This window comes from Manis pentadactyla, chromosome 8, assembly GCF_030020395.1.
Source record: "Manis pentadactyla isolate mManPen7 chromosome 8, mManPen7.hap1, whole genome shotgun sequence".
Taxonomy (NCBI): Eukaryota; Metazoa; Chordata; class Mammalia; order Pholidota; family Manidae; genus Manis; species Manis pentadactyla.
This window is the reverse complement of record NC_080026.1, coordinates 34,619,228-34,646,761: the sequence shown is the minus strand read 5'-3', so window position 1 is coordinate 34,646,761 and position 27,534 is coordinate 34,619,228. Positions and strand designations below refer to the sequence as shown.

General features: G+C 35.2%; 1 protein-coding gene across 15 annotated transcripts in view; it reads left to right on the top strand.

Annotated features, from left to right (window-relative positions):
- R3HDM1 (R3H domain containing 1) overlaps nucleotides 1-27,534 on the top strand; it is a 219,605-nt gene that overhangs the window by 177,022 nt on the left and 15,049 nt on the right. For all 15 annotated transcript variants that reach the window (XM_057505643.1, XM_036886607.2, XM_057505649.1 and 12 more), the window contains 2 exons: nucleotides 11,736-11,839; nucleotides 13,916-14,088. In XM_057505643.1, the coding sequence (XP_057361626.1) occupies nucleotides 11,736-11,839; nucleotides 13,916-14,088 (277 nt within the window). The remainder of the gene's footprint in view (nucleotides 1-11,735; nucleotides 11,840-13,915; nucleotides 14,089-27,534) is intronic.

Here is a 27,534-nt window from a genome sequence, read left to right as displayed (position 1 = left end):
CCTTAAATAAGATTGCAGAGGATTAACACATGGTAAACGGAAGAGCAAAATACATGGGTACAGATACTGGTAGGTGTATAGGTGTGAAGAATTTTTAAAAATACTCTTCTGATTTTTCACTGATTTAGATTCAGGATATGAAGTGCATTATCAAAGAATAGTGAGTGTTCTCAATTTTTCCTAGATGTAAAAATTCAGTACAATTAAGGTAAGGATGTGGGGAAATGTGACATATATCTGTAAAAACTTACTATATGAAATATTTTTGTCACTTCTGTATGTTCTGGAATAATAGACTACAAATAATTCGTGGAAATAAATAGTTAACTCACTTAGGCAAAAACTAATAATAAATTATTACATGATAGAATGTTCACTGTAACCAACAACCTAAAAAGTGGACACTAAGTAACTTGAACCAAAAAGGATGCTAAAACACTTAGTTAAATGTACTACACAGTGGCTGCTGGTATCATACAAAGCCTGTTTTTTTCTAAACATGTCTGACAATATTTAACACAAAACTACTGTGTTTTTTCATTCTATACTTCTACCTCTAGGTTTACCACAAATAGAAGCCACCCCTAAAATTAAAATTGCTGCAAAACAAATTACAATAGTATTGTTATTAATAGGAACATCCAGCCAAAAGATCCAAAAAAGTAAGGAGTGAGTTTTAAATAGTTTAAACTTTCTATTTCTTTTTTTCCTGTTAGGTTGATGAAGTTTGATTTAAATTATAGTGATTTTGCTTAGTTGTCACAGATGGGAATTCAGACATTGAGACCAGTGAGTTTCAAAGGGTTTGCTCCGTGTTAACTGCTTCAGTCTCTTCAATTGAAAAGAAGTAAATGTGTTATGATACTCTGACTACATCAGTCCTCAAATGGATTATACTTGATTACTTACAGCATCTTCAGGGAACATAGCCCATGTCCCCTAAGTAATGTTATAAGTTCAGGAAGCTTGTTTAACTACCATTGGCACTAAGACATAAGATGGTTTAAAAAGACTTTCTAGTACACCTTGCCAACTGTTCATAAATTTTCAAAGACATCATCTTTAGTAGCCACTAAAAGCTGTAGCAGATGTGGGGCTTGCTTTTCAAATGAATTAATTATTGCTTGAGAAGAATACACTGGGTCCTATTCTTCCATCAAAAACATAATAATAATTTGAAGAAGCAACCATGATATTTGCAAAACTATAAAGAGAAGAAAGTCATGATGGCAGCAACATTTTTATGTAGAGTTCCCATACTACTGCTTTTGCTAAATGATCAACCTTTTTTTAGGCAATTTCATTTAATAGGACTTTGTGGATATTTTTTATATATATACCATTCCTTATTTATTTTGTTTGAAACAGCATTATTGAGATACAATTCATATACTGTACAAGTCACCACTGAGAGTGAATTTAATAATTTCTAGTATATTTGCAGACGTAACCATCACTACAGTCTATTTTAGAACATTTTCATCACCTCAAAAAGAAACTCTGAAATGGAAGCAGTCTCCACCAACAGATAAGTGGATAACAAAATGTGGCATACACATACAATGGAATATTATTCAGCCTTAAAAAGGAAGGAACTTCTTTCACATAGAACGTGGATGAATCTTGAAGATATTATGATGTGAAATAAGCCAGTCACAAAAGGATAAATATTGTATGATTCTGCTCACGTGAAGCAGGCAGACTAGTCAGAGTCATAGAAACAAAGTAGAATGGTGGTTGTCAGGAGCTAGAGAAAGGAGGAATGGAGAGGTTTTTTCTTTAATGGGTACAGTAGATGGTGGTAGTGATTGTATAATAGGACACTGAACTGTACACTTAAAAATGATTAAGATGATTATGTTATATGTATTTGACTACAATTAAATTTTAATGTGAATATACTGATGAAGGGAAAAAAAACTACGCTTCAGCTGTCACCCTCTGAGATCTCCCATCATCTTTCTGTCTATAGATTTCCCTGTTTAGGACATTTCATGTGATGGAATCATATGTAGTCTTTTGTGACTGGCTGTTTTCACTCAGCATAATGTTTTTAAGATTCATTCATGTTACAGCATATATGAATGGTTATTCCTTTTTATACCTGAATATTATTCCATTGTATGGCTATACTACATTGTGTTTATTCATTTCTCAGCTGACGATCAATTGGGTTGTCTCCACCTTTTGACTATTTTCAATAGTGCTGCTACAAATATTACTTTGTAAGTTTTTCTGGGGGCATTTGTTTTCATTTCTTTATGTATATACCTAGACGTTGAATCACTGGGTCATATGATAACTATGCTTAATTATTTCAGGAGCTGCCAGACTGTTTTCAAAAGCAGCTATACCTTTTTACATTTCTGTTGCAATGTATAAATGACCCAGTTTCTCCACATCCTTGCCAATATTTGTTTTTTGTTTGTTTTTTTGGAGGGGATAGGGTGTTTTAATAGCTCAGATTCTTTTTTGTTGTTGTTGAAGTATAGTTGATATACAATATTACATTGGTTTCAAGTATACAACAGTGTGATTTGACAGTTACCTACATTATTAAATGTTGACCCCCAACTAGTGTAGTTACTATCTGTCAACAGAAGAAAGATGTTACAGAACTGTTGACTATATTCTCTGTGCTGTACTTTCATCCCTGTGACTAATTTACATTATTGAGATTTTATGCCTCTTTATCCCCTTCACCTATTCCCCACCCCATCCCAACCCCTCCACCATGGTAACCAATCATTTCTCAGAGTCTGTGAGCCTGCTGCTATTCTGTTCATTTTGTTTTGTTTTTAGGTTCCACATGTAAATGAAACTATATGGTATTCCTCTTTGACTGACTTGTTTAACATAGCATAATACCCCTCTAGATCCATCCATGTTGTTGAAAATGGCAAGATATTTTCTTTTTTCTGGCTAAATAATACCCATTGTGTATATGTATCTCACTTTCTTTATTCATTCATCTGTTGATAAGATACTTTGGTTGCTTCCATATCTCCACTATTGTAAATAATGTAGCATTAAACATGGGAGTTCATGTATCTTTTTGAATTACAGATTTTGTTCAATGCAGGTTAATTCCTTAAAGTGGAGTTACTGGGTCATATGGTATTTCTATTTTTAGTTTTTTGAGGAACCTCCATACTACTTTATGTAGCAGCTGTACCAATTTACATTTCTACCAACAATGAAGGAGGGTCTCCTTTTCTCCAGGCGTCCTCACCAGCTCTTGTTATTGCTTGTCTTTTGGATAGTAGACATTCTAACTGGTGTGAGGTGGTATCTCCTTGTGGTTTTGATACACGTTTCCCTGATGATCAGTGATGTGGAGCCTCTTTTCCCAGTACTTGTTAATTGTCTGGCTTGTTTAGCCATTCTAATGGCTGTGAAGTGATTTCTCATTGTAATTTTGATTTTTATTTCTCTAATGATTAAGGCTATTGAATATCTTCTCATATGCTTATTACCATTTGCATATCTTACTTGGAGAAATGTTTATTTGGGTCCTTTGCCCAAATTAATTGAGTTATGTATCTTTTTATTATTAAATTATAAGAGTTCTTCACATACTCTGATACATATCCCTTAGCAGATTTATGACTTGGCAGAAATATTTCCTCCCATTTTTTGGGTTGCCTTTTTACTTTCTTTATGCAGTCCTTTAAATCACAGAAATTTTTCACTTTGATGAAGTCCAGTTTATGTATTTTTCTTTTGTTGCTCATACTTTTGGTGTCATATGAAAAAATTGAATCCCAAATCCAAGATACAAGATTTATGTCAGTTATTTTCTCTAAGAATTTTATAGTTTTAGCTCTGACATTCAAATCTTTAATCCATTTTTAGTTAATTTTTTATATGGTATAAAAACGGCATCCAATTTCATTCTTTTGCACATGACTGACTAAACGTCCCAACACCATTTGTTGAAAAAGCTATTCTTTTTACCATTGTATGGTCTTGGCACCATTATCAAAAATCAGGTGATCATATATGTGAGGGTTTATTTCTGGAACTCTCAATTCTGTTCATCTGTATGTCTGTCTTGTGCCAATGCATTGTATTGATGATGTTTTGAAATTTGGATGTGTAAGTCCTCCACCTTTATTCTTTGTCAAGACTGTTTCAGCTATTCTGGGTCCCTTGCAATTCCATATGAATTTTACAGTCAATTGTCAGTTTCTCTAAAGATGCCACTGGGGATTCTTATGGGCACAATGTTGAATCTGTAGATTAATGTGGAGTATTGATGTCTTAACTATGTTATCTCCTTTTATTTCTGTCAATAATGTTTCTCTAGTTTTCAGAGTTAATTTTTCACTTCTTTTATTAAATGTATTCCTATTCTATTCTTTTTGATACTATAAATGGAATTGTTTCAATTTCATTTTTGCAAGTATACAGAAATGCAATTTATTTTTGTATCTGGATTTTATATTTCATATCCTTGTTCAACTCATTTTACTAGTAATAATACTTTTTTAGAGTATTTCTCAGGATTTTTCCAAGTACAATATCATGTCATCTGTGAAGAGATAATTTTATTTGTTCCTTTTTCAATCTGGATAACTTTTATTTTGTTATCTTGCCTAACTGCTTTGCTAGAACCTCAGTATAATGTTCAGTACAAGAAATGAGAATGGACATCCTTGTCTTGTTCATGATCTCAATGAATGTTAGATTTTTCATAGATACTCTGTATCAAGTTGAGGAAATTCCCTTCTATTCCTAGTTTGTTGAGTATTTTTGTTATTAAGGAGTATTAGATTTTGTCAAATACATTTTTGTACCTATTAATATGATCATGTGATTTTGTTTTTCTATTGATATGTATCACTTTAATTGATTTTCAGATATTGTCCTTGCATACCTGGGACTAATGCTACTCCATTTTGTTTTATAATTCTTTTTATGTGTTTCTGAATTCAGTTTGCTCATATTTTGTTATGTAAAGTCAGTTGTAATCTCTTGATTTCTGATTCTAGGAATTTGATTTAGTTTCTTGGTATACAGTTTTTCTGAGATCCTTTATTACCCTTTTTATTTCTATAAAGTCAGTTGTAGTAATCTCTTGATTTCTGATTCTAGTTATATGAGTTTCTCTCCTTTTTCTTGATCAGTCTAACAAAAGGTTTGTCAATTTTGTTTATCTTTCAGTGAATCACATTTTGGTTTTAAATGGTTTTCTCATTTTTTTCTGTTTTCCATTTTGTTTGTTTCCATTGTAATCTTTATTATTTACTTCCTATCTCTTGCTTGGACTTGGTTTGCTCTCCCCTTGCCCCAACAATGTCTTAAGATGGAAGTGAAGGTTTTGATTTGAGATCTTTCTTTAGAGAAGTTTCCTTCTGAGCTCTGCTTTAGCTACATGACATAATTATTGGTATTTTGTATTTTCATTGTTCATCTCAAAGTATTTTCTGGTTTCCCTTTAGATTCCTTCTTTGACCTATGGATTATTAAAGATTGTGTTAATTTTCACTTAGTTGTGTGCATCCCAAATTTTTTCCTGCTGTTGATTCCTAAAATCATTCCATTGTAGTTGGAGAACATGCATTGTATTATTTCTATCCTTTTAAATTTTGTGGGGTTGTTTTCATGGCCTACATGTGGTCTATCTTGGAGAATGTTCCATTTGCACTTGGAAAGATTGTGTATTTTGTTGTTGGATGGCTTGTTCAGGAGATGTCTACTAGGTATAGTTGCTTTATAGTGTTGTCCAAATCTTCTATTTTCTTGTTGATCTTCTGCATCATGATATTCACTATTGGAAGTGGGGTATTAAAATCTCCAACTACTATATTGAATGGTCTGTTTCTCCTTTCGTAGCTTGATAGTTTGATTCAAGTGTTTTAGTTCTCCTTCATTGGGGGCTAATATGTTTATAATGTTTTATTTTCCTGGCTTATTGATACTTTTTCATTATGAAATGCTTTCTTTCTCAAACTTTGTTTTAAATTTTAAAGTCTGTTTTATCTGATACTAATATAGACACTACAGCTTTCTGTGGTTACCATTTCCATGATGAATCTTTTTCTATCTTCTATTTTTAGTCTGTGTGATTCCTGTAGACAGCATGTAGCTGGATCATTTATTTATCCTTTTGACAATCTTTTGATTGAATTGTTTAACCATTAACATTTAATGTCACTATTGATGTAGTTAGCTTATGTCAGCCATTTTGCTTTTTGTTTTCTATTTGTCTTGTTTTGTTTCTCCCTCCCTCTTCCTGCTTTCTTTTGCATTAAGTGAATATTTCCCAAAGTAGCATTTCAATTTTTTAATGCTTTTTTTTTTTATTTTTTTTTTTTAGTGGCTTCTGTAGGATTTAGCATATACATTATAACTTACCTGAATCAGCTTCTGACTTACTAGCTTAATTTCAGTAATGTATAAAAAGTTACCTCTATATAGCTCTATTCTCTTTGTTCCCTTTTAGTAGTAGTTTCTGTTATACATTTTATATTGTTAGAAACTCAATACATTGTTATAATTATTACCTTACTATTCATAGACATTTCCTTAGCCCAACAGAGCTTTGCTCCTACCTACCTCCTTTTTGCTATAATTGGCAAATATATTTCATTCCTATGTTATAGGCTCACCATTACATTATACACATATTATTTTATATATTTGCTTTTTAAATCAATTAGAAGAAAGGAAGAACAATATGCATTTTTACTGTCTTTTACAGTTGTATAATTACCTGTACTGGTTATATTAGTCTGCTCAGGCTGCCATTATTAAGTACCACAGACTGGGTGGCTTAAACAACAATAATTTATTTTCTCATTGTTCTGGAGACCAGAAGTCCAAATTCAAGATGGTGTCTGGCGAGAGTCCCTTGAGTTACAGGCAGCCACCTTCTCACTGTGTGTTCATATGTACATACCTCCTTAGTATGTGCAAGCAGAGAGAGTGAGATAGCAAGCTCTCTGGTGTCTCTTATAAGACATTAATCCCATTGGACCAGGGCCCTACTCAAATGACCTCATGGAATCCAAATTACCTCTTAAAGGCCCAATCTCCAAATACCATCAGATTGGGGTTTGGCCCTCAACATAAGATTGAGGGTGGTGGTGCAAACATTTAGTCCTTAATACTGGTATTCTTTATCTTTTTGTTTGTATGCTAATTAGTATTTATTGTAAGGTGTGTCTGCTAGCAACAAATCCTCTCAGTTGTGTTTATTTGGGAAAGTTTATTTTGCCTTCATTTTTGAAAGATAGCTTTACTGGATGTAGGAATCTTGGTTGACAGTTGTGTTTTTCCTTTGACCACTTTGAATATGTTACCCACTGCATTTGGCCTGCATCATGACTGCTAAGAAGTCATTTGTTAATCTTACTGGGGTTCCATTTGTATGTAACTAGTCAATTTTCTCTTGCTGCTTTTCCTGGATGAGTATGTGCCTGTTTTTCAATTATTTGGGGAATATTTTCAGCCATTATTTCTTGGAATGTATTTTCTGCCCCTTTCTTTCCTCTCTCATAATCCCATTGTACATGTATTGGTTTGTTTAATGATTCCCACATTTCTAAGGGTTTTTTTTTTCCATGTTCTCTTTCTTTAGCTTTCAAAATCTCTATCAATATCTTCAAGTTCACTTAGTCTTTCTTCTGCCAGTTCACGTCTGTTGTTGATCCTAGTGTTGATTCTAGTGAGTTTTTTGTTTTAGCTGTTTTCAACTCCCTAATTCCATTTTGTTTTTTATAATTTGTCTCTTTATTAATACTCTAAAAATGACATTGTCACTATTTCTTCTTTATTTCCTTGATGATGTTTTCCCTTGGTTCTGTGAATGATTTATAATGGCTACTTTTGGGTCTTTTCTGATAAATTTTGAAAAAACTGTTTTTGGGTTATACTTCCCTGTTTCTTTGTATGCCTTGTAAATTTTTTTAATTGGACATTTTAGGTAATATATTGCAGCAACTCTAGGCACTTGTTATTGTTGTTCACTTGTTTGTTTAAGTGATTGACTGAATTCTTTTAGCAGTCTATTTAATGCCCTCATCCCACCCCACCCCCACATCAAATGTACAGTCTGGTTTTCCTCAAAACCAGGAAAGCTGTTGGTCTTCTTAAAGTTATCCTAGAATGAATGACAGTGGTTTTGGTAGGACTCTCTGCCTCTCTCCCTAACACCCAACTGTTAAACTCCACCAACTGATTGCTCTACTGTTTTAAACAATGCCCCAGCATATAAACTGCTCAGAAAGTAATCCAATCAAAAGCTGCCTCTTTTGAAGGAAAAGTTTCTGGGGTCTGTGTTTGATTCTTTTATTCTGACCTCAGAAATGTCCTTCCAGCTGTCTTTTTACCTGGTTCTGTCTCACAGTTGGTGGCCCTAATGTTTAGTCTGAATCCAGTTATCTTTACTACAACCTCCACTATTCTAAAGAGCACCTGTTACCCCCTCTGTTGCAATTGAAAACAATTATTTTGGGAAGACAGTAGGTGCTGTTTGTTTTATGGTCTGTTTTCTCCCCAGAGTAATCTCTGAGCCAGAGCTCCAGAACTGGAGATTTGGACAGTTGTAAGCTTCTCTTAGAGTGACATCCTCCACTGTGAACTGAACCCTTGGTAGAGGTTGAGGGCACACATTCTAGAGTCCTTGGTTACCTCTCCTGGGATGGAATCACTTCAGGAGCTGCCGCAAGAGTGATTAGGTATTCTCAGTATTCTCAGCATGTCACCCACAGACTCTTTCTGTTCCACAAGTAGAGGTTCAAAGAGAAGAAGTTTCCACCTTTTAACCTCACTATCCTCTGGACTTAAATTCAGCAACAGATTCCTGGGGGCAGGAAGAGAAAGCTGACATACTGCTCCTACTGGGAAGAAAGTTCTCCATCTAAGTGCTGCAGCAAGAGGGAGCTCTGAGTAGAATCTGTACTTACCTAAGCTGGGAGGGGAGAAAAGAGAGCAGTCTTGGTTCAAACAGGTTCACCTCTCTTACCAAGTTTTTACAAAATGTTCTTGAATAGATGTTTCCCATTTGCTATTCATCTTTAAGACCATTTCCAGTGGCTTTAAGTAGCTGCTTTTTTTTTAATACTTTTCACCAGTTTCACTGGATAAAGGTCAATAAAACTCATGCTGTCATGGCAGAAGTCAGTCTCTCATAGGTGAAATTTGATTGGAAAAATATGAAATATAAACTACTCTGGCATCCCATCTTTTGAAGTTATATTTAAAAGATTTGATGAAGCCTTTTGATGAATGGGTTTCATGTTCTTTAGTTTTAGGTCTATAAGCATCATCCTTGGTGCCAATGTCAATTTTAGGGTCTCACTCTAGGAGCAGACTTAATAATAAGTAGCCAAATTATTGCCAAAAATAGCAGCTTAGGATCAGCTGTTTCAAAATTGAAATTATTGTTTGGCAGATGTTTTCCTCTTCACTGAGTTACTAAAGTGATATATTCAACAGGTCCACTAACACAGCCTGACGATAGCACTTTCACGCTAGTGGGTCAGTCAGAATATATATGGCCTTTCTCAAAAACAGACATTCTTCCAGGAGCACCAGAGATATCTTTGTGTTTAACAATAGCTGCCCCTAAAGTTCTTAAGCCAAAGGCATCTTTTATGTGAAATGTATAGTGTAGACCCTTGGATTTTATTCAAGTACTTGAAAAATTCAAAAATTCATTTTTAAGGAAAATGTTAGGCATTATTACAGGTATCTCTGCATTCTACTTATTTATCTAATGGGAACTAAACATCTCTTCAGGCAAGATTTCTACCCTAGCCCCTCAGTTTCCTAGTGAAATATGAACTGTGTCTGATAATCTTATATCAAAAGACTGGATTCTGCTATAATTAACTACATGCTTTAAATTCATTACAGAGTACAATTATGATATGTCTGTAATCCAGGACCTGCCAGAGATTCAAATGCTTACTTCCTTTATCATCCTGACAAAGTTGTATAATCATGTGGGTTCACCATTTTGCCTTTGCTACCAAGAATCTCCCTTTGATTTACAGTCCCAGTGGGTACTGACTTGCTTTCATGTTTCACAGATTAAGACATATCTCATTTTAATTGTCTCTTTGATTATTAGTGAAGTTGTCTTAAACTGTATTATTTCCACAGGTAGTTAATACTTAACATAATGTATTTTGATATAATTAACATAAATTTCAGAAAGTACTATTTTGACATTTTGTCATATAAATGTCAGAATGCCCAAAATCACTTCTATGAAATGTTCCCTTTACACCCCTTTTTTCCCTATTACTGAACCACTCTGAGTTACTGCCACTGAAAAACAATAAAACTTTACTAATTCTTATTATTAATTGGAGAATTGTCAGGCTGAATTAGAGAATCTTTTTTTTACTTTTTATTACATTTTAAATAACACATAAATGTAAGAAGTGTACTAAGCCCCCATTTACCCATCACTTAGTTTCTACAATTATTAACTAATGGCTAATCTGTTTTCATTAAACTTTTATTCATCCTCCTCCCATATTATTTAGAGATAAATCCAGACATCATATTGTTACATTCATGAGTATTTCAGTATCCCAAATAGGGTTTTTATAAACCCACGTAACTATAATACTATTTCATATCTTTAAAATTTTAAGTTAATTTCTTAATTATATCAAATATCCAGTTGGCATTTGTATTTCCAGCTACCCCACAAATACTGCTTTTGTATTTATGCATTTGTCTTGTAGAGGGTCCCATAGTATGGATTTCACTGATTGCATTACCTGATGTTAACCTGTCCCCTGTATTCTCTGTAATTAAGTACTTGAATCTAACAGTATTTTTAATGCAGTTACATGAGATGTGAGTGCATAAAGTTGTTAAAGCTAGTTTTGGAAATAATAGTATGTAAAGAAAGTTACTTAAATGATGAAAAAAGAATGGTAACTAATATTGGTTTATATATAAATTAAGGTTTCTGGTTACTTGAGAATTATCAGAAAGAATAGTATTGCACTAAGATTTTAAACTATTTTCTTGAATTTGCTAAACAAATCTTTAAAGATGTATTATGACAAATCCCTTGTTAGTCTGAGTCTCAAAGACTACTGTTGAAAAATACAATAGTTTTACACTAACAGCCTTTTTTTTCTAGTATTTATGTTAAATATGTTAGAATCATGTTCTATTGTTTCCTTTATTCTTAGATAGTACATTTTTTTCAGCAATACATTTTTTTGATGAAATTTTTTTTTTGAGGCTCATCATGGTCAAATTTTTTTTTTTTTCCTTAGGAGAGCAAGGTACAGGCTTTTATTTAGAAATAAAGTGAGAGAATAGAGCTCCTGGCTCACTCTAGGAGGGGACAAGAGAGCCCCATCATGGTCAAATTTAATATTCTTCTAAAATATAGCTTAGTGAGATTCAAATAAACTACCTGTTAATTATATAAACTTAGTTGTTTTACTTTTTTTAAATGATGATTTGAACAATACAAAGGTCATATTTTAGAATAAGTTGTGAAAGAGAGTGATGAAATTAGGAATGTTTTTCCAGGTTTTAAAAAATCAGTGTTATTTTCATAAACATAAAGTGATTTCTATCCAAAAGGTAATTATAACTCAACAGAGAGAAGAGATTCTATCTTTCCTGCTAACCAATTGAAAAATAACTATTTTAAATAACTTTGTAACTATTCATTCAAAGTATTTTTACTGTCATCTCCATCTCATTGTGCTGTGATTTTCTGTGTGTGTTTGATATTTTTTCCCCCATAGCTCTTCAGTAGGTTACTTGCAACATCCAGGATCAGAACAAGTACAGTTTCCTCGAACTACTTCACCATGCAATTCCCAGCAGCTTCAAAGCCACCAGTGTGCAGGTATGAATAGATAATTGAATCAGAGGTAATGGTTTGTCCATCTGAGAAATAATTAAGTTCCTTAGGCATTTCTAGAAAAGGGTTTCATCTTGCTACATGCTGAAATGCCCAGGATATTTAGGGTGCCACACAAGTCAGAGTCAACAGGTCTGACCCACTTCCTTTTCTCCTACTATTACCACCATACTGCCATCCGTTTCTCCTCCTCAGGCTCTGCTTTCTTGCCTGCCTCAGAAAGATTGGTATTCGTTCTCTGGGATCCTTTCCTAGGTACTCTCTCATTCCTCCTCAAGCTCTTCCTAAGTAATCCAGCCACCTCCTAGGCTTCAACTACTGCTTCTTGCCACTACCTCCCAAATCTTATTTCTGCAGTGACAAGACCATATAGCCATCAGTCTACTGGACATCCCTACCTAGGTGTGTCAAAGGCACTTTAAGTTTAATATCCCTCCCTCTTCCTACATCCTTACTTCACATTCTATCTAGGAACCAACACAAATTTCAAAGTCATTATTAACTCATTTCTGTTCTACCCTTTCAGACTCAGTGCCCTAACCATTTCTTCAAATCTGCTGCCTTCTTTCCTTTCCACAGCTGTGATTTTTGTTCAATTATTTTTATGTCTCATTTGTAGTAATCTCAAGTGCTTTGCTCATTTCATGTTTCCCTTATTCCCAACTTTCCTCCTTTACAACACACGCACACATTCAAGAATTATTGTCCTGAAACAGAAGTCTCTTCATGTCATTCCTCTGAATAAAAAATTTACATGGATTCTCCATCTAAATTCCCTAGCCAGTAAGGCCGCTATTTATACTTATATGCTCAAGTCAAACAGAAGTTTGGTTCTAGAGTGTACTATACTTTTTCATGCCAAAGATACTTTTGTAACTGTTCTTTCCTCTACCCGGAATGCCTGTCCACCACACTCTGCTGAAATCGTGCTCATCCTTAAAGCTCAAAAATCTCCTCTCCTACAAAGGCTCCCTGTTCCTTAAGACAGATTGTTGCTTCTTTTTCTCTGCTTTTATGGTGTCTTAAATATCCTTTATTATAAATATAATGCCATATGTTATTATAATGACTTGTTAACATAACTAATCTGATAAACAGAGAGAATAAATGCTTATCAAATAAATCACTGATAATTGCTGCATCCAGCATAGGCTGCTGGGGCTGAGGAGAACTTCTAGGTGTTTCTAGCAGTCAGTCCTTGGTCTGCCTAGCCAGTCAGGTTGGTTCTATTTCTAAGGAATCAGAAACTACCATTATGGCTGCTGCAGTGCAAACTACGGCCCTTGGAGGCCAGGCACGGGATCCTACCTTGCCTTACACTGAAGTGGTAAATGGCAGGCAAAGTATAGCCCTAATAGCAGTAGTAGTGCAGAACTTGTAAGAGAAGTAAATCAGACAAGAAGATAGATACAATAGCCCACTTACCTCTACTGTATAGTCAGTCAGCAGAGTGCATACATGTGACCTTCACAACTCTTTGAATTCAGCCAAGGAGGTCTTCCTAAGCCTCCTTTTTTAGATGAGAAAACACAATAAAAGAATTTAAACAATTTTGCCAGAGTTACAGGATATTTCATGGTTCTGAAATTGTTCTTTCTGATTTCCACATCCCAGACTTCTTCCACTGCATGGAACTGAAACAGTACAAAGATGACTTTTTAGTGTATGTCAGAATGTCTGTAGAATATTAATTTTTCCCAGAGTTTTACTTGTTTTATTTAGAATAATGCCTGTTTTAAAATTAGTTCATTTTTTTAAAGTTCAGTAATTCATAGATCATATCTCAGTTTTTCTATTCTCTCACAGGACCTGTTGCTGGTAATTGGACTTTCCTAAAAATTATAGACCTATTATTTTTAAGATAAGTGAGATGTTTAGGTCTACGGAGTCCATTTTAATGCCTTTTTAAGCACAACTTGTAGCATAAACAACTAGAGCTTAAGTCAGACTTGCATATATAATAGTAAAATTTTGTACAGAAGTGTAAAGTTATTGCCATTATCTTAATGTTTAAAGATACCAGCTAGTTGCTAACTGCAGGGCCTTAATTCTGATTTCCAGCCGTGCCACCCCCACCACCGGGTGGAGGAATGGTGATGATGCAGCTCAGTGTACCAAACAATCCACAGTCTCGTGCCCACTCACCCCCTCAGTGGAAACAAAACAAATACTACTGTGATCACCAGAGAGGACAAAAGTGTGTGGAATTTACCAATGTAGACAATATTGTTCAGGTAAGTTTCTCATTTTATTATAATGTGAAAACTTACAACATTTTAGTCACGTAAGATTTAATCTATATGGCTTGACAAGAAATTTGAAATCTTTCAAACAGGTTTAGTAAAGAATTTTGAACACTCTATATCCTGACAGTTCCTGTCAACATTTAAGTATTCTTTCCCAACTTTTTCATATTCAAAATATTTTTAATTTAAAAAATCAGATCACACTAGATCTAAAGTGTGATGAAAAAAAAGAGTTGAACTGCTATCGTACCTTTCCCATATGAACTTTTTTAATGTAACCAGAAAGTTGATGAAGGAATGCTCTTCATCATAGAAGAAATACAGATAAATGTAAAATGTAAAAAAATGTAATTAATAATAATAAGCAATGGTAGATTTTTAAATCACCACTTGAAATCCTATTAAGATAATGAATCAAACAGTTAACAGAAGATGCCAAGAACATTAGGAAAAGTTTTATGAAGAACTTTAAGATGGATAGGTAAGGCAGACAGTATTTGAAGCAACTGATCAATTGTAGCATCTCTAAAAGTTTGATCAACCAAACATTATTTGCCTCTCTATATATGTGGTATAGAAAGAAGTTCACAGCCTCACCTATATAATGTACTCTTGTGTTAAAAAGAAAAAATTAACTGGAATCTAAGTGTCTAAGTCTAGCTATTGATTTACAGAACATACAGAAAGGAAATAAACAACTTATGATACCACAGAATATTTTACTGAACAAATTGGCCCTATTTCTTTAACAAATAAATAGCATTTTTGAACAAGAGAATATTTAAATATGTTAGTTTGTTAGTATGATACTGCTGGTTTGTTTTTTTTTTTTAATCTTGTCTGTTAGGTAGAAATGCTTACATACTAAAATATTTGCAAGTGAAATGCTGTGATATCTGAGATTTGCTTCAAATACTTAAGGGAGCAAAAGAGGGGAGATCACAAAGCTTGATGATGGGTACATGGAAGTTCATTATACTCATATTTACAATTTTATATACTTGAAAGTTTAAAGTATTAAGAGATTTTTTAATGTTTAAGATAAAAAGTATTCTCAATGCACATGATAAAATCATAAGAGAATATAAAGGACAAGGGTCATTTACAGGCTAGCTCATAAAATGTAAATGGCCAGTGGTCATTTAACATGAACATATAAAAATGTTTTTTATCTATGTAATTGGGAAAATTTAGGAAAACTAATAATTTTCAGTTTTGACAGAGATATCCAGTTACAAACTCTTTTCTACACTTGGTAGTACTGTAAATTAATACAACTCATTTTAGAGTGCAGTTTAGCAACATTTTTCAAAATGTAGCAAGTACATAGCCTTTGATCTACAAATTCACTTCTAGAACTTTTTCCAGTAAAAATTATGGAACAAGCATACAAAAAATAAATGTACAGGATATTTATTTCTTCCCTGCTGTAACATTGAAGAACTGGGAATAGTCTTGATGTTCATCAGTAAGTAACTGATCACACAAAACACTGTGCAATTTAGGAAACATTCTCAAGTGTATGTACCAAAAAGTATGGTTTTGCACCTACTACCCAGATAGTAGATTCTAAATACCATTCTCCACTAATAGCACCTAGGGCTTCTTAGTGAAATGACTGTTTCCAGGGTTCATTCATGGAAATTAAAAGATGCTCCTGGAATATGTTTCTGTGCCAGAAAGTATTGAAGTACTTAAGAATAATGGAGATGTGTCAGAGGATACAGGATCAGGCTCAAAGGCTTTGGGCATAAAGTAAGAATTGAATGATTGCCCATAGAATAAAATGGGAGTCCATGACTTCATATTGATATGAACGAGTAAATAGAAGAAAAAGTGAAGCTCATCTTCACAAGAAAATGTGAACTAATAAATATAAAAGGAATGATGGAGTTAGAAAATCACCACTTCAGCAAACCACCAGGCACGAATCACCACCAGAGAAGAGAGGGTTCTGGGAAGATGGCAGGGTAGGAAGCACCAAAAATCTAGCTCCCCACATAGAAATAATTACACTAGCAGAATCTGTCTGATGTAACTATTTTGGAACTCTAGAATATATTGAAGGCTTGCACCTGCCAGGGAAAAGCTTGTGCAATAAGTTGTGGTTAATTTCAGTCAATTTCAGCTCTTAGCACAATAGCAGCTGCCATCACTACCACCAGCCCCATGCTAGACAGCTGTGTACATGTTCCTGGAACAGCCTGCAGGAGCCCAGGTGGGCAAAAAGGACCCTGTGCCCCAAATACAGAGGATTTATGTTCTGATGATGGATTTCTGCTTCTGATCCCAGAGTTGTAGACAAAGTGGTGGTAGCCATTGGTGTTGCATGTCCTCATATTGTTGCCACCCTCTCCCTCTCCAGTTTTCAGGGAAGTTAAAGTACTAGTGCCCTGTTTTTTCTCCTTTCGTTTTTCTCTATGCACCCCTTTTGGGAGCTATACATTAAGGTGCAGGATGGTGAAAAGCAACTGAATACATGGGAAAAAATAGAAAGTGACTGCACATGCCCAGGGAAAGGCACAGGCTTAGCAAAGTCCTGAGAAGACCTTAAGGTTATACCTCAGGCTGATCCTCGACACAGAGACCACCCACAGCAATTAGTAAACAACAAAAACAAACAAACGAACCCTAGAAAAACTGGATACTCTGATTTCCACACTTAACCACATTAGTAGGCTCAAATGTCCAGTTTTCAACAAGAAAAAATCGCAAGACATACAACGAAACAAGTATGTCCCATTCAAATAAAAAGTAAATAAATCAACAAACAATCCCTGAGAAAAGATCTGATGGCAGACCTAGACAAAGACTTACACAGGTGTCTTAAAATGTTCAAAGAACTGTAGGAATATATGGAGAAAGACAAGAAAAAACTTGAATAAAATACTAATACAAAAACTTAGAAGAAACCAAACAATCCTGGTGCTGCAAATACAATAACTGAAATGAAAAAACTCACTGCAGGGATTCAGTGGCAGATTTGAGCAGGCAGAAGAAAGAATGAGAATGTGAAGATAAAATAGTAGAAATAATCAATCTGAAGAACAGACAGAAAAAGAATGAAGAAAAGTGAAAAGAGCCTAAGACACCTGTGGAACACCATCAAGTGGACTAACACATATATAGGGGTGTACCAGAAGGAGATGGAGAGAGGGAATATTAGAATAAGTAATGGCTGAAAACTTTGCAAATTTGATAAAACACGTGAATATAAATGTCGAGTAGCTTAACAAACTTCAAGTAAAGTGAACTCAGAGATCCAAAGACAAAGACAGAATATTAAAAGCAACAAGAGAAAAGTAGCTCATCACATTAAAGGGATCCTCAAAAAAATTACCAGCAGATTTCTATTCAGAAACTTCAGAGGCCAGACGCAGCAGGTAAATATATTCAGAGTGCTAAAAGAACAAAAAAAACTGTCAACCAAGAATCCTGTATCTGGCAAAGCTGATCTTCCCAAGTAATGGAGAACTTAAGAATTCCCAGATAGACAAAAACTGAGACCTGCCCTGGAAGAAAATCTCAAAGGAGTCCTGCAGAGTGAAATGAAAAGACACTACACAGTAACACAAAGCTAAGAGAGTAATGCAGTCAAAGATTCATTAGATTATGTTTTGGGTCACACAGTGTATAAAGATGTAATTTTATGACATCAGCAACTAAAAGTGGTGGGGAAAGAGCTGTAAAGGAGCAAGTTTTTGTGTTATTGAAGTTAACCTGGTTTAAATAGAAATTAGTGTTATAACATTAGGATGTTAAGAGTAATTAATCCCCAAGGTAACCACAAAGAAAAAACTATGGAGTGTGAACAAAATAAAATGAGAAAAGAATTTAAACATTTTACTACAAAAAAAAAACTAAAAGAAGACAGTAATGCAGGAAATGAACAAAAAAACTACAAGTCATATAAAAAAAAGCCACTAAAATGACAAAAGTAAGTCCTTCTCTATTAGTAATTACTTCAAATATAATGGATTAAACTTTCCAATCAAAAGACAGATTGTCAGAATGGATAAAAAAAACACATAATCTAATTATATGCTTGCTTTAGATCCAAAGACACAAATAGATTGAAAGTGAAAGAATAGAAAAAGAGATTTTTTTTTAATTTTGATATCATTAATGTGCAATTACTTGAACATTATGGTTACTAGACTCCCCCCATTATCAAGTCCCCCCGACATACCCCATTGCAGTCACTGTCCATCAGCATAGTAAGATGCTATAGAATCATTACTTGTCTTCTCTGTATATACTGCCTTTCCCATGTGCCCCCCTACATTATGTGTGCTAATCGTAATGCCCCATTTTCCACCTTATCCCTACCTTCCACCCACCCTCACCAGTCCCTTTTACCTTGGTAACTGTTAGTCCATTCTTGCATTCTGTGAGTCTGCTGCTGTTTTGTTCCTTCATTTTTTCCTTTGTTCTTATACTCCACAGGTAAGTGAAGTCATTTGATACTTGTCTTTCACCGCCTGGCTTATTTCACTGAGCATAATATCCTCCAGCTCCATCCATGTTGTTGGAAATGGTAGGATTTGTTTTCTTCTTGTAGCTGAACAATATTCCATTGTATATATGTACCACATCTTCTTTATCCATTCATCTATTGATGGACACTTAGGTTGCTTCCATTTCTTGGCTATTGTAAATAGTGCTGCAGTAAGCATAGGGGTGCATCTGTCTTTTTCAAACTGGGCTACTGCATTCTGAGGGTAAATTCCTAGAAGTGGAATTCCTGGGTGAAATGGTATTTCTATTTTGAGCATTTTGAGGAACCTCCATACTGCTTTCCACAGTGGTTGAACTAATTTGCATTCCCACCATCCCTGTAGGAGGGTTCCCCTTTCTCCGCAACCTCGCCAACATTTGTTGTTGTTTGTCTTTTGGATGGTGGCGATCCTTACTGGTGTGAGGTGATATCTTATTGTGGTTTTAATTTGCATTTCTCTGATGACAAGTGATGTGGAGCATCTTTTCATGTGTCTGTTGGCCATCTAAATTTCTTCTTTGGAGAACTGTCTGTTCAGCTCCTCTGCCCATTTTTTAATTGGATTATTTGCTTTTTGTTTGTTGAGGTGCATGAGCTCTTTATATGTTCTGGATGTCAACCCTTTATCGGATCTGTCATTTATGAATATATTCTCCCATACTGTAGGGTACCTTTTTGTTCTATTGATGGTGTCCTTTGCTGTACAGAAGCTTTTCAGCTTGATGTAGTCCGACTTGTTCATTTTTGCTTTTGTTTCCCTTGCCCGGGGAGATATGTTCATGAAGAAGTCGCTCATGTTTATGTCCATGAGATTTTTGCCTATGTTTTTTTCTAAGAGTTTTATGGTTTCATGACTTACATTCAGGTCTTTGATCCATTTCGAATTTACTTTTGTGTATGGGGTTAGACAGTGATCCAGTTTCATTCTCTTACATGTAGCTGTCCGGTTTTGCCAGCACCATCTGTTGAAGAGACTGTCATTTCCCCATTGTATGTCCATGGCTCCTTTATCATATATTAATTGGCCATATATGTTTGGGTTAATATCTGGGGTCTCTATTCTGTTGCACTGGTCTTGGCTCTGTTCTTGTGCCAGTACCAAACTGTCTTGATTACTGGGACTTTGTAGTAGAGCTTAAAGTTGGGGAGTGAGATTCCCCCCCACTTTATTCTTCCTTCTCAGGGTTGCTTTGGCTATTCAGAGTCTTTAGTGTTTCCATATGAATTTTTGAACTATTCTAGTTTGTTGAAGAATGTTGTTGGTAATTTGATAGGGATGGCATCAAATCTGTATATTACTTTGGGCAGGATGGCCATTTTGACAATATTAATTCTTCCTAGCCAAGAGCATGGGATGAGTTTCCATTTGTTAGTGTCCTCTTTAATTTCTATTAAAAGAGTGTCTTACAGTTTTCAGGGTATAGGTCTTTCACTTCTTTGGTTAGGTTTATTCCTAGGTATTTTATTCTTTTTGATGCAATTTTCAATGGAATTGTTTTCCTGATTTCTCTTTCTATTAGTTCATTGTTAGTGTATAGGAAAGCCACAGATTTCTGTGTGTTAATTTTGAATCCTGCAACTTTGCTGTGTTCCAATATCAGTTCTAGTAGTTTTGGAGTGGAGTCTTTAGGGTTTTTTATGTACAATATCATCTCATCTGCAAATAGTGACAGTTTGACTTCTCCTTTACCAGTGTGGAATCCTTGTATTTCTTTGTTTTGTCTAATTGCCGTGGCTAGGACCTCCAGTACTATGTTGAATAACAGTGGGGAGAGTTGCAGCCCTGTCTTGTTCCTGATCTCAGAGGAAAAGCTTTCAGCTTTTCACTGTTCAGAATGATGTTGGCTGTGGGTTTATCATATATGGCCTTTATTATGTTGAGGTACTTGCCCTCTATACCCATTTTGTTGAGAGTTTTTATCATGAATGGATGTTGAATTTTGTCAAATGCTTTTTCAGCATCTATGGAGATGATCGTGTGGTTTTTGTCTTTCTTTTTGCTGATGTGGTGGATGATGATGGTGGATTTTCGGATGTTGTACCATCCTTGCATCCCTGGGATGAATCCCACTTGGTCATGGTGTATCATCCTTTGGATGTATTTTTGAATTCGATTTGCTAATATTTTGTTGAGTATTTTTGCATCTACATTCATCAGGGATATTAGTCTGTAATTTTCTTTTTTGGTGGGGTCTTTGCCTGGTTTTGGTATTAGGGTGATGTTAGCTTCATAGAATGAGTTTGGGAGTATTCCCTCCTCTTCTATTTTTTGGAAAACTTTAAGGAGAATGGGTATTATATCTTCTCTGTATGTCTGATAAAATTCCAAGGTAAGCCCATCTGGCCCGGGGGTTTTTTTCTTGGGTAATTTTTTGATTACCTCCTCAATTTCTTTCCTGGTAATTGGTTTGTTTAGATTTTGTGTTTCTTCCTTTGTCAGTCTTGGAAGGTTGTATTTTTCTAGGAAGTTGTCCATTTCTTCTAGGTTTTCCAGCTTGTTGGTATATAGGTTTTCATAGTATTCTCTAATAATTCTTTGTATTTCTGTTGGGTCCATCGTGACGTTTCCTTTCTCGTTTCTGATTCTGTTGATGTGTGTTGACTCTGTTTTTCTCTTAATAAGTCTGGCTAGAGGCTTGTCTGTTTTGTTTATTTTCTCAAAGAACCAGCTCTTGGTTTCATTGATTTTTTTCTTCTCAATTTTGTTTATTTCTTCTCTGATCTTTATTATGTTGCTCCTTCTGCTGACTTTAGGCCTCATTTGTTCTTCTTTTTCCAATTTTGATAATTGTGACATTAGACTATTCATTTAGGTTTGTTCTTCCTTCTTTAAGTATGCCTGGATTGCTATATACTTTCCTCTTAAGACTGCTTTTGCTGCATCCCACAGAAGTTGGGGCTTTGTGTTGTTATTTATTTCCATCAGGGTAGAATTTAAGATGGAGATCCAGTCATTAAGAAATTCCATATCTGAAATGAAACATACAATGCAGGGATTTAAAAGCAGATTAGATGTAGTAGAAGAGCCAGTAAGTGAAATAGAAATTAGAGAAGAGGAGTACAAAGAAGCTGAGGCACAGAGAGAAAAAAGGATCCCTAAGAATGAAAGAATATTGAGAGAAATGTGTGACCAATCCAAATGGAACAATATTTACATTATAGGGGTACCAGAAGATGCAGAGAAGAAGAGATAGAAAGTGTCTTTAAAGAGGTAATTGCTGAAAACTTGCCCAATGTGGAGAAGGAGATAGTCTGTCAAGCCATGGGAGGTACACAGATCTCCCTGCACAAGGGACCCAAGGAAGAAAACATCAAGACATATAATAATTAAAATGGCAACGATCAAGGACAAGGACAGACTTTTAAAAGTAGTTGAGAGAGAAAAGAGATCACATACAAAGGAAAACGCATCAGGCTGCTGTCAGATTTCTCAACAGAAACCTTACAGGCCAGAATGGAGTGGCATGATGTATTTAATGCAATGAAGCAGAAGGGCCTTGAACCAAGAATACTCTACCCAGCAAGGTTATCACTTAAATTTGAAGGATGGATTATACAATTTTCAGATAAGCAAAAGCTGTGAGAATTTACCTCCCACAAACCACCTATACAGTGCATTTTGGAGGGACTTCTATAGATGAAAGTGTTCCTAAGGCGAGATAGATGTCACCAGGGGAAATAAAACCACCGCAAAGAAGAATTAATTGCTAAACAGATGCAAAATCAAATCAACTACCCCAAAGTCAATCAAGGGATAGACAAAGAGTACAGAATATGATACATAACATATGAAGAATGGAGGAGGAAGATAAGGGGAGAAAAAAAGAACCTTTAGGTAGTGTTTATAATAGCATACAAAGTGAATTAAATTCGATTGTTAGATAGTAAGGGAATTACCCTTGGAACTTTGGTGACCACAAATCTAAAGCCTGAAATGGCAATGAGTACATACCCATCAATAATCACACTAAATATAAAAGGTCTGAATGCACCAATCAAAAGACATATAGAATCACTGAATGTATAAAAACAGGACCTGTCGATATGCTGCCTACAAGAGACTCACTCAAACCCAAAGATATACACAGACTGAAAGTAAAGAAATGGAAAAAGATATATCATGTAACTAATAGGGAGAAAAAAACAGGAGTTCCAGTACTTGTGTGAAACAAAGAAGACTTCAAAACAAACAAAGTCACAAGAGACAAAGAAGGACATTACATAATGATAAAGGGATCAGACAAGAGGATATAACTATTATAAATATCTATGCACACAACACAGGATCACCTACATATGTGAAACAAATACTAACAGAATTAAAGGGGGAAATAGAATGCAATGCAATCATTTTAGGAGACTTCAACACTCCACTCACTCCAAAGGATAGATCAGCCAGACAGAAAATAAGTAAAGAGACAGAGGCACTGAACAATGTAATAGAACAGATGAACCTAATGAACATCTACAGAACACCTCATCCAAAAGGAACAGGATACACATTCTTCTCAAGGGCACATGAAACATTTTCAAGAGTAGATCATATACTAGACTACATAAAGAGCCTCAGTAAATTCAAAAAGATTGAAATTGTACCAACCAGTTTCTCAGATCACAAAGGTATGAAACTAGAAAGAAATTACACAAAGAAAATGAAAAAGCCCACAAACACATGGAGTCTTAATAACATGCTCCTAAATAATCAATGGATCATTGATCAAATAAAAACAGAGATCAAGCAATATATGGAGACAAATGACAGCAATAATGCAACACCACCAAATCTGTGGGACACAGCAAAGGCCGTGCTAAGGGAAGTAAGTGTATTGCCATATAGGCCTACCTCAGGAAAAAAAAAACAATTCCAAATAAACAGTCTAAACTCACAATTGACAAAATTAGAAAAGGAATAACATATGAGACCCAATGTCAGTAGAAGGAGGGATGTAATAAAGATTAGAGCATAAATAAATAGAATGGAGAAGAATAAAGCAATAGAAAGAATCAATGAAATTGGAGCTGGTTCTTCGAGATAATAAACAAAATAGATAAACCCCTAGCCAGACTTATCAAAAAAAAAGAGTCTACACACATAAACAGAATCAGAAATGAGAAAGGAAAAATCACTAGACACCACAGAAATAAAAAATTATGAGAGAATACTATGAAAAATTATATGCTAACAAACTGGATAACCTAGAAGAAATGGACACCTTTCTAGAAAAATAAAACCTTCCAAGGTGACCCAGAAAGAAACAGAAAATCTGAACAGACCGATTACCAGAAATGAAATTGTATTGGTAATCAAAAAACTACCTATGAACCAAACCCCTGGAGCAGATGGTTTCACTGCTGGATTTTTTCAAACATTTAGTGAAGACCTGTAATATCCATCCTGCTTAAAGTTTTCCAAAAACGTAGAAGAGGAGTGAATACTCCCAAACTCATTCCACAAGGCCAACATCACTCTAATACCAAAACCAGGCAAACACACCACAAAAAAAGAAAATTATGGAACAGTATCCTTGATGAACATAGATGCAAAAATACTCAACAAAATATTAGCAAACCGAATTCAAAAATACATCAAAAAGATCATCCATCATGATCAAGTGGGATTTATCCCAGGAATTCAAGGATGGTACAACATTCGAAAATCCATCAACATCATACACCAGATCAACAAAAAGGAAAAAAACCCACATGATCTTCTCAATAGATCCTGAAAAAGCATTTGAGAAAATTCAACATCCATTCATGATAAAAGCTCTCAACAAAATGGGTATAGAGCGCAAGTACCTCAACTTAATAAAGGCCATATATGACAAACCCACAGCCAACATCATACTTAACAGCGAGAAGCTGAAAGCTTTTCCTTTAATATTGGGAACAAGACAAGGATGCCCACTCTCTCCACTTTAACTCAACGTAGTTCTGTAGGTCCTAGCCACGGCAGTCATACAACACAAAGAAATAAAGGGAATCCAGGTTGGTAAAGGAGTTAAACTGTCACTATTTGTAGATGACATGATATTGTACATAAAAAGAAATTAAAGAGTCCACTCCAAAACTACTAGATCTAATATCTGAATTCAGCAAAGTTGTGGGATACAAAATTAATACACAGAAATCTGTTGCACTTCTATACACTATGAACTAGCAGACAGAGAAATCAGGATAACAATGAGAGAAATTAAGGAAGATACCAATACATGGAAACACATCCTGTGCTCATAGATACAAGGAATTAATATATTCAAAATGGCCATCCTGCCTAAAGCAATCTACAGATTCAATGCAATCCCTATCAAAATACCAACAGCAGTCTTCAGTGAACTAGAGCAAATAGTTCTAAAATTCATATGGAACCACAAAATACCCTGAATAACCAAAGCAATCCTAAGAAGGAGGAATAAAGTTGGCGGGGGGGGTCAGGGATTACACTCCCTAACTTAAAGCTCTGCTGCAAAGCCAGAGTAATCAAGACAATTTTTTACTGGCACAAGAACACACCCATAGACCAATGGAACAGACTAGAAAGCCCAGGTATGAACCCAAGCATATATGGTCAATTAATATACAATAAAGGAGCCATGGATATACAATGGGGGAATGACAGCCTCTTCAACAGCTGGTATTGGAAAACTGGACAGCTTCATGTAAGAGAATGAAACTGTTTTATTGTCTAACCCTATACACAAACTCGAAATGGATCAAAGACCTGAATGTAAGTCATGAAACCATAAAACTCTTAGAAAAAAAACATAGGCAATAATCTCTTGGACAGAAACGTGAGCAACTTCTTCATGAACATATCTTCCCGGGCAAAGGAATCAAAATAAAAAATGAACAAGTAGGACTATGTTAAACTAAAAAACTGTACAGCAATGGACACCATCAGGAGAACAAAAAGACATCCTGCAGTACGAGAGAATATATTCATAAATGACATATCCGATAAGGGGTTGACATCCAAATTATATAAAAAGCTCACACACCTTAACAAACAAAAAGCAAATAAGCCAATTAAAATTGGGCAGAGGAGCTGGACAGTTCTCAAAAGAAGAAATTCAGATGGCCAACAGGCACATGAGAAGATGCTCCACATTGCTAATTATCAGAGAAATGCAAATTAAAACCACAGTGAGATATCACCTCACACCAGTTAGGATGGCCAATATCCAAAAGACAAACAACAAATGTTGGCACATTTGTGAAGAAAGGGGAACCCTCCTACACACTGCTGGTGGGAATGTAAACTAGTTCAACCATTGTGGAAAGCAGTATGGCGATTCCTCAAAAAAATAAAAATAGAAATCCCATTTGACCCCGGAATCCCACTCCTTAAAATTTACCCAAAGAATATAACTTCTCAGGTTCAAAAACACATATGCACCCCTATGTTTATCGCAGCACTTTTTACAATAGCCAAGATAATGGAAGCAACCTAAGTGTCCATCAGTAGATGAATGGATAAAAATGTGGTACATATACACAATGAAATACTATTTAGCCATAAGAAAGAGACAAATCCTACCATTTCCAACAACAGGGATGGAGCTGGAGAACATTATTCTCAGTGAAGTAAGCCAGACAGAGAAAGACAAATGCCAAATGATTTCCCTCATTTCTGGAGTATAACAATGAAGCAAAACTGAAGGAACAAAATGGTAGCAGACTCAGAGACTCCAAGAATGAACTAGTGGTTACCAAGGGCGAGGGGTGTGGAAGGGCGGGTGGGGAGGGAGGGAGAAGGGGATTGAGGGGTATTACTTTTAGTACACATGGTATGGGGGATCACGGGGAGAACAGTGTAGCACAGAGAAGGCACATAGTGGATCTGTTGCATTTTCCTACACAGATGGACCATGACTGCATTGGGTATGGGTGGGACTTGATAATATGGGGAAATGCAGTAACCACATTGTTTTTTCATGTGAATCTGTGATAAGAGTGTATATCAATCATACCTTAATAAAAAATTTTTAGAAAACACTATTTGAAATAGAAATACCATTTGACCCAGGAATTCCACTCCTAGGAATTTACTGTAAGAATGCAGGAGCCCAATTTGAAAAAGACACGTGCACCCCTATGTTTATCACAGCACTATTTACAATAGCCAAGAAATGGAAACAACCTAAGACCTAAGTGTCCATCAGTAGATGAATGAATAGAAAAGATATGGTACATATTCACAATGGAATATGACTCAGCCATAAGAAGAAAACAAATTGACGGAGGTAGAGGGTATTATGCTTAGTGAAATAAGCCATGCAGAAAAAGATAAGTGTCAAATGATTTCACTCATCTGTGAAGTATAACAACAAGGAAAAAACTGAAGGAACAAAACAGCAGCAGACTCACAGAACCCAAGAATGGACTAACAGTTACCAAAGGGAAAGGGACTAGGGAGGATGGGTGGAAAGGGAGAGATAAGGGGGAAAGGGGGGACACAATAATGTAGGGGGGGACAAGGTGAAGGCAGTATAGCACAGAGAAGACAAGTAGTGATTCTATAGCATCTTACCACTCTGATGGACAGTGACTGTAATGGGGTGTGTTGTGGGGTGTAATAGGGGGAGTCTAGTAACCATAATTTTCTCATGTAACTACATTAATGATACCAAAATAAAAAAAGAGAGAGAAAAAATAGACTTTTGATCAGAAAAGTTTACAAGATACAAGGGATATTATATAGTTTTTAAAGTTTCTGTAAATCAAGAAGATCTAATAGTTAGTAGTTATAAATGTGTACCTAATGACAGACCATAGAAATACACAAAGCAAACCCTGTCAGAACTGAAGGTAAAAATAAAGTTCTACAATTATAGTTGAAAACTTCAATATCCCACTCTTGATGGATAGAACGACAGACAGAAGATAAGTAAATAAAAAGACAGACATAATAAACCAACTAGATCTAACAATCATAT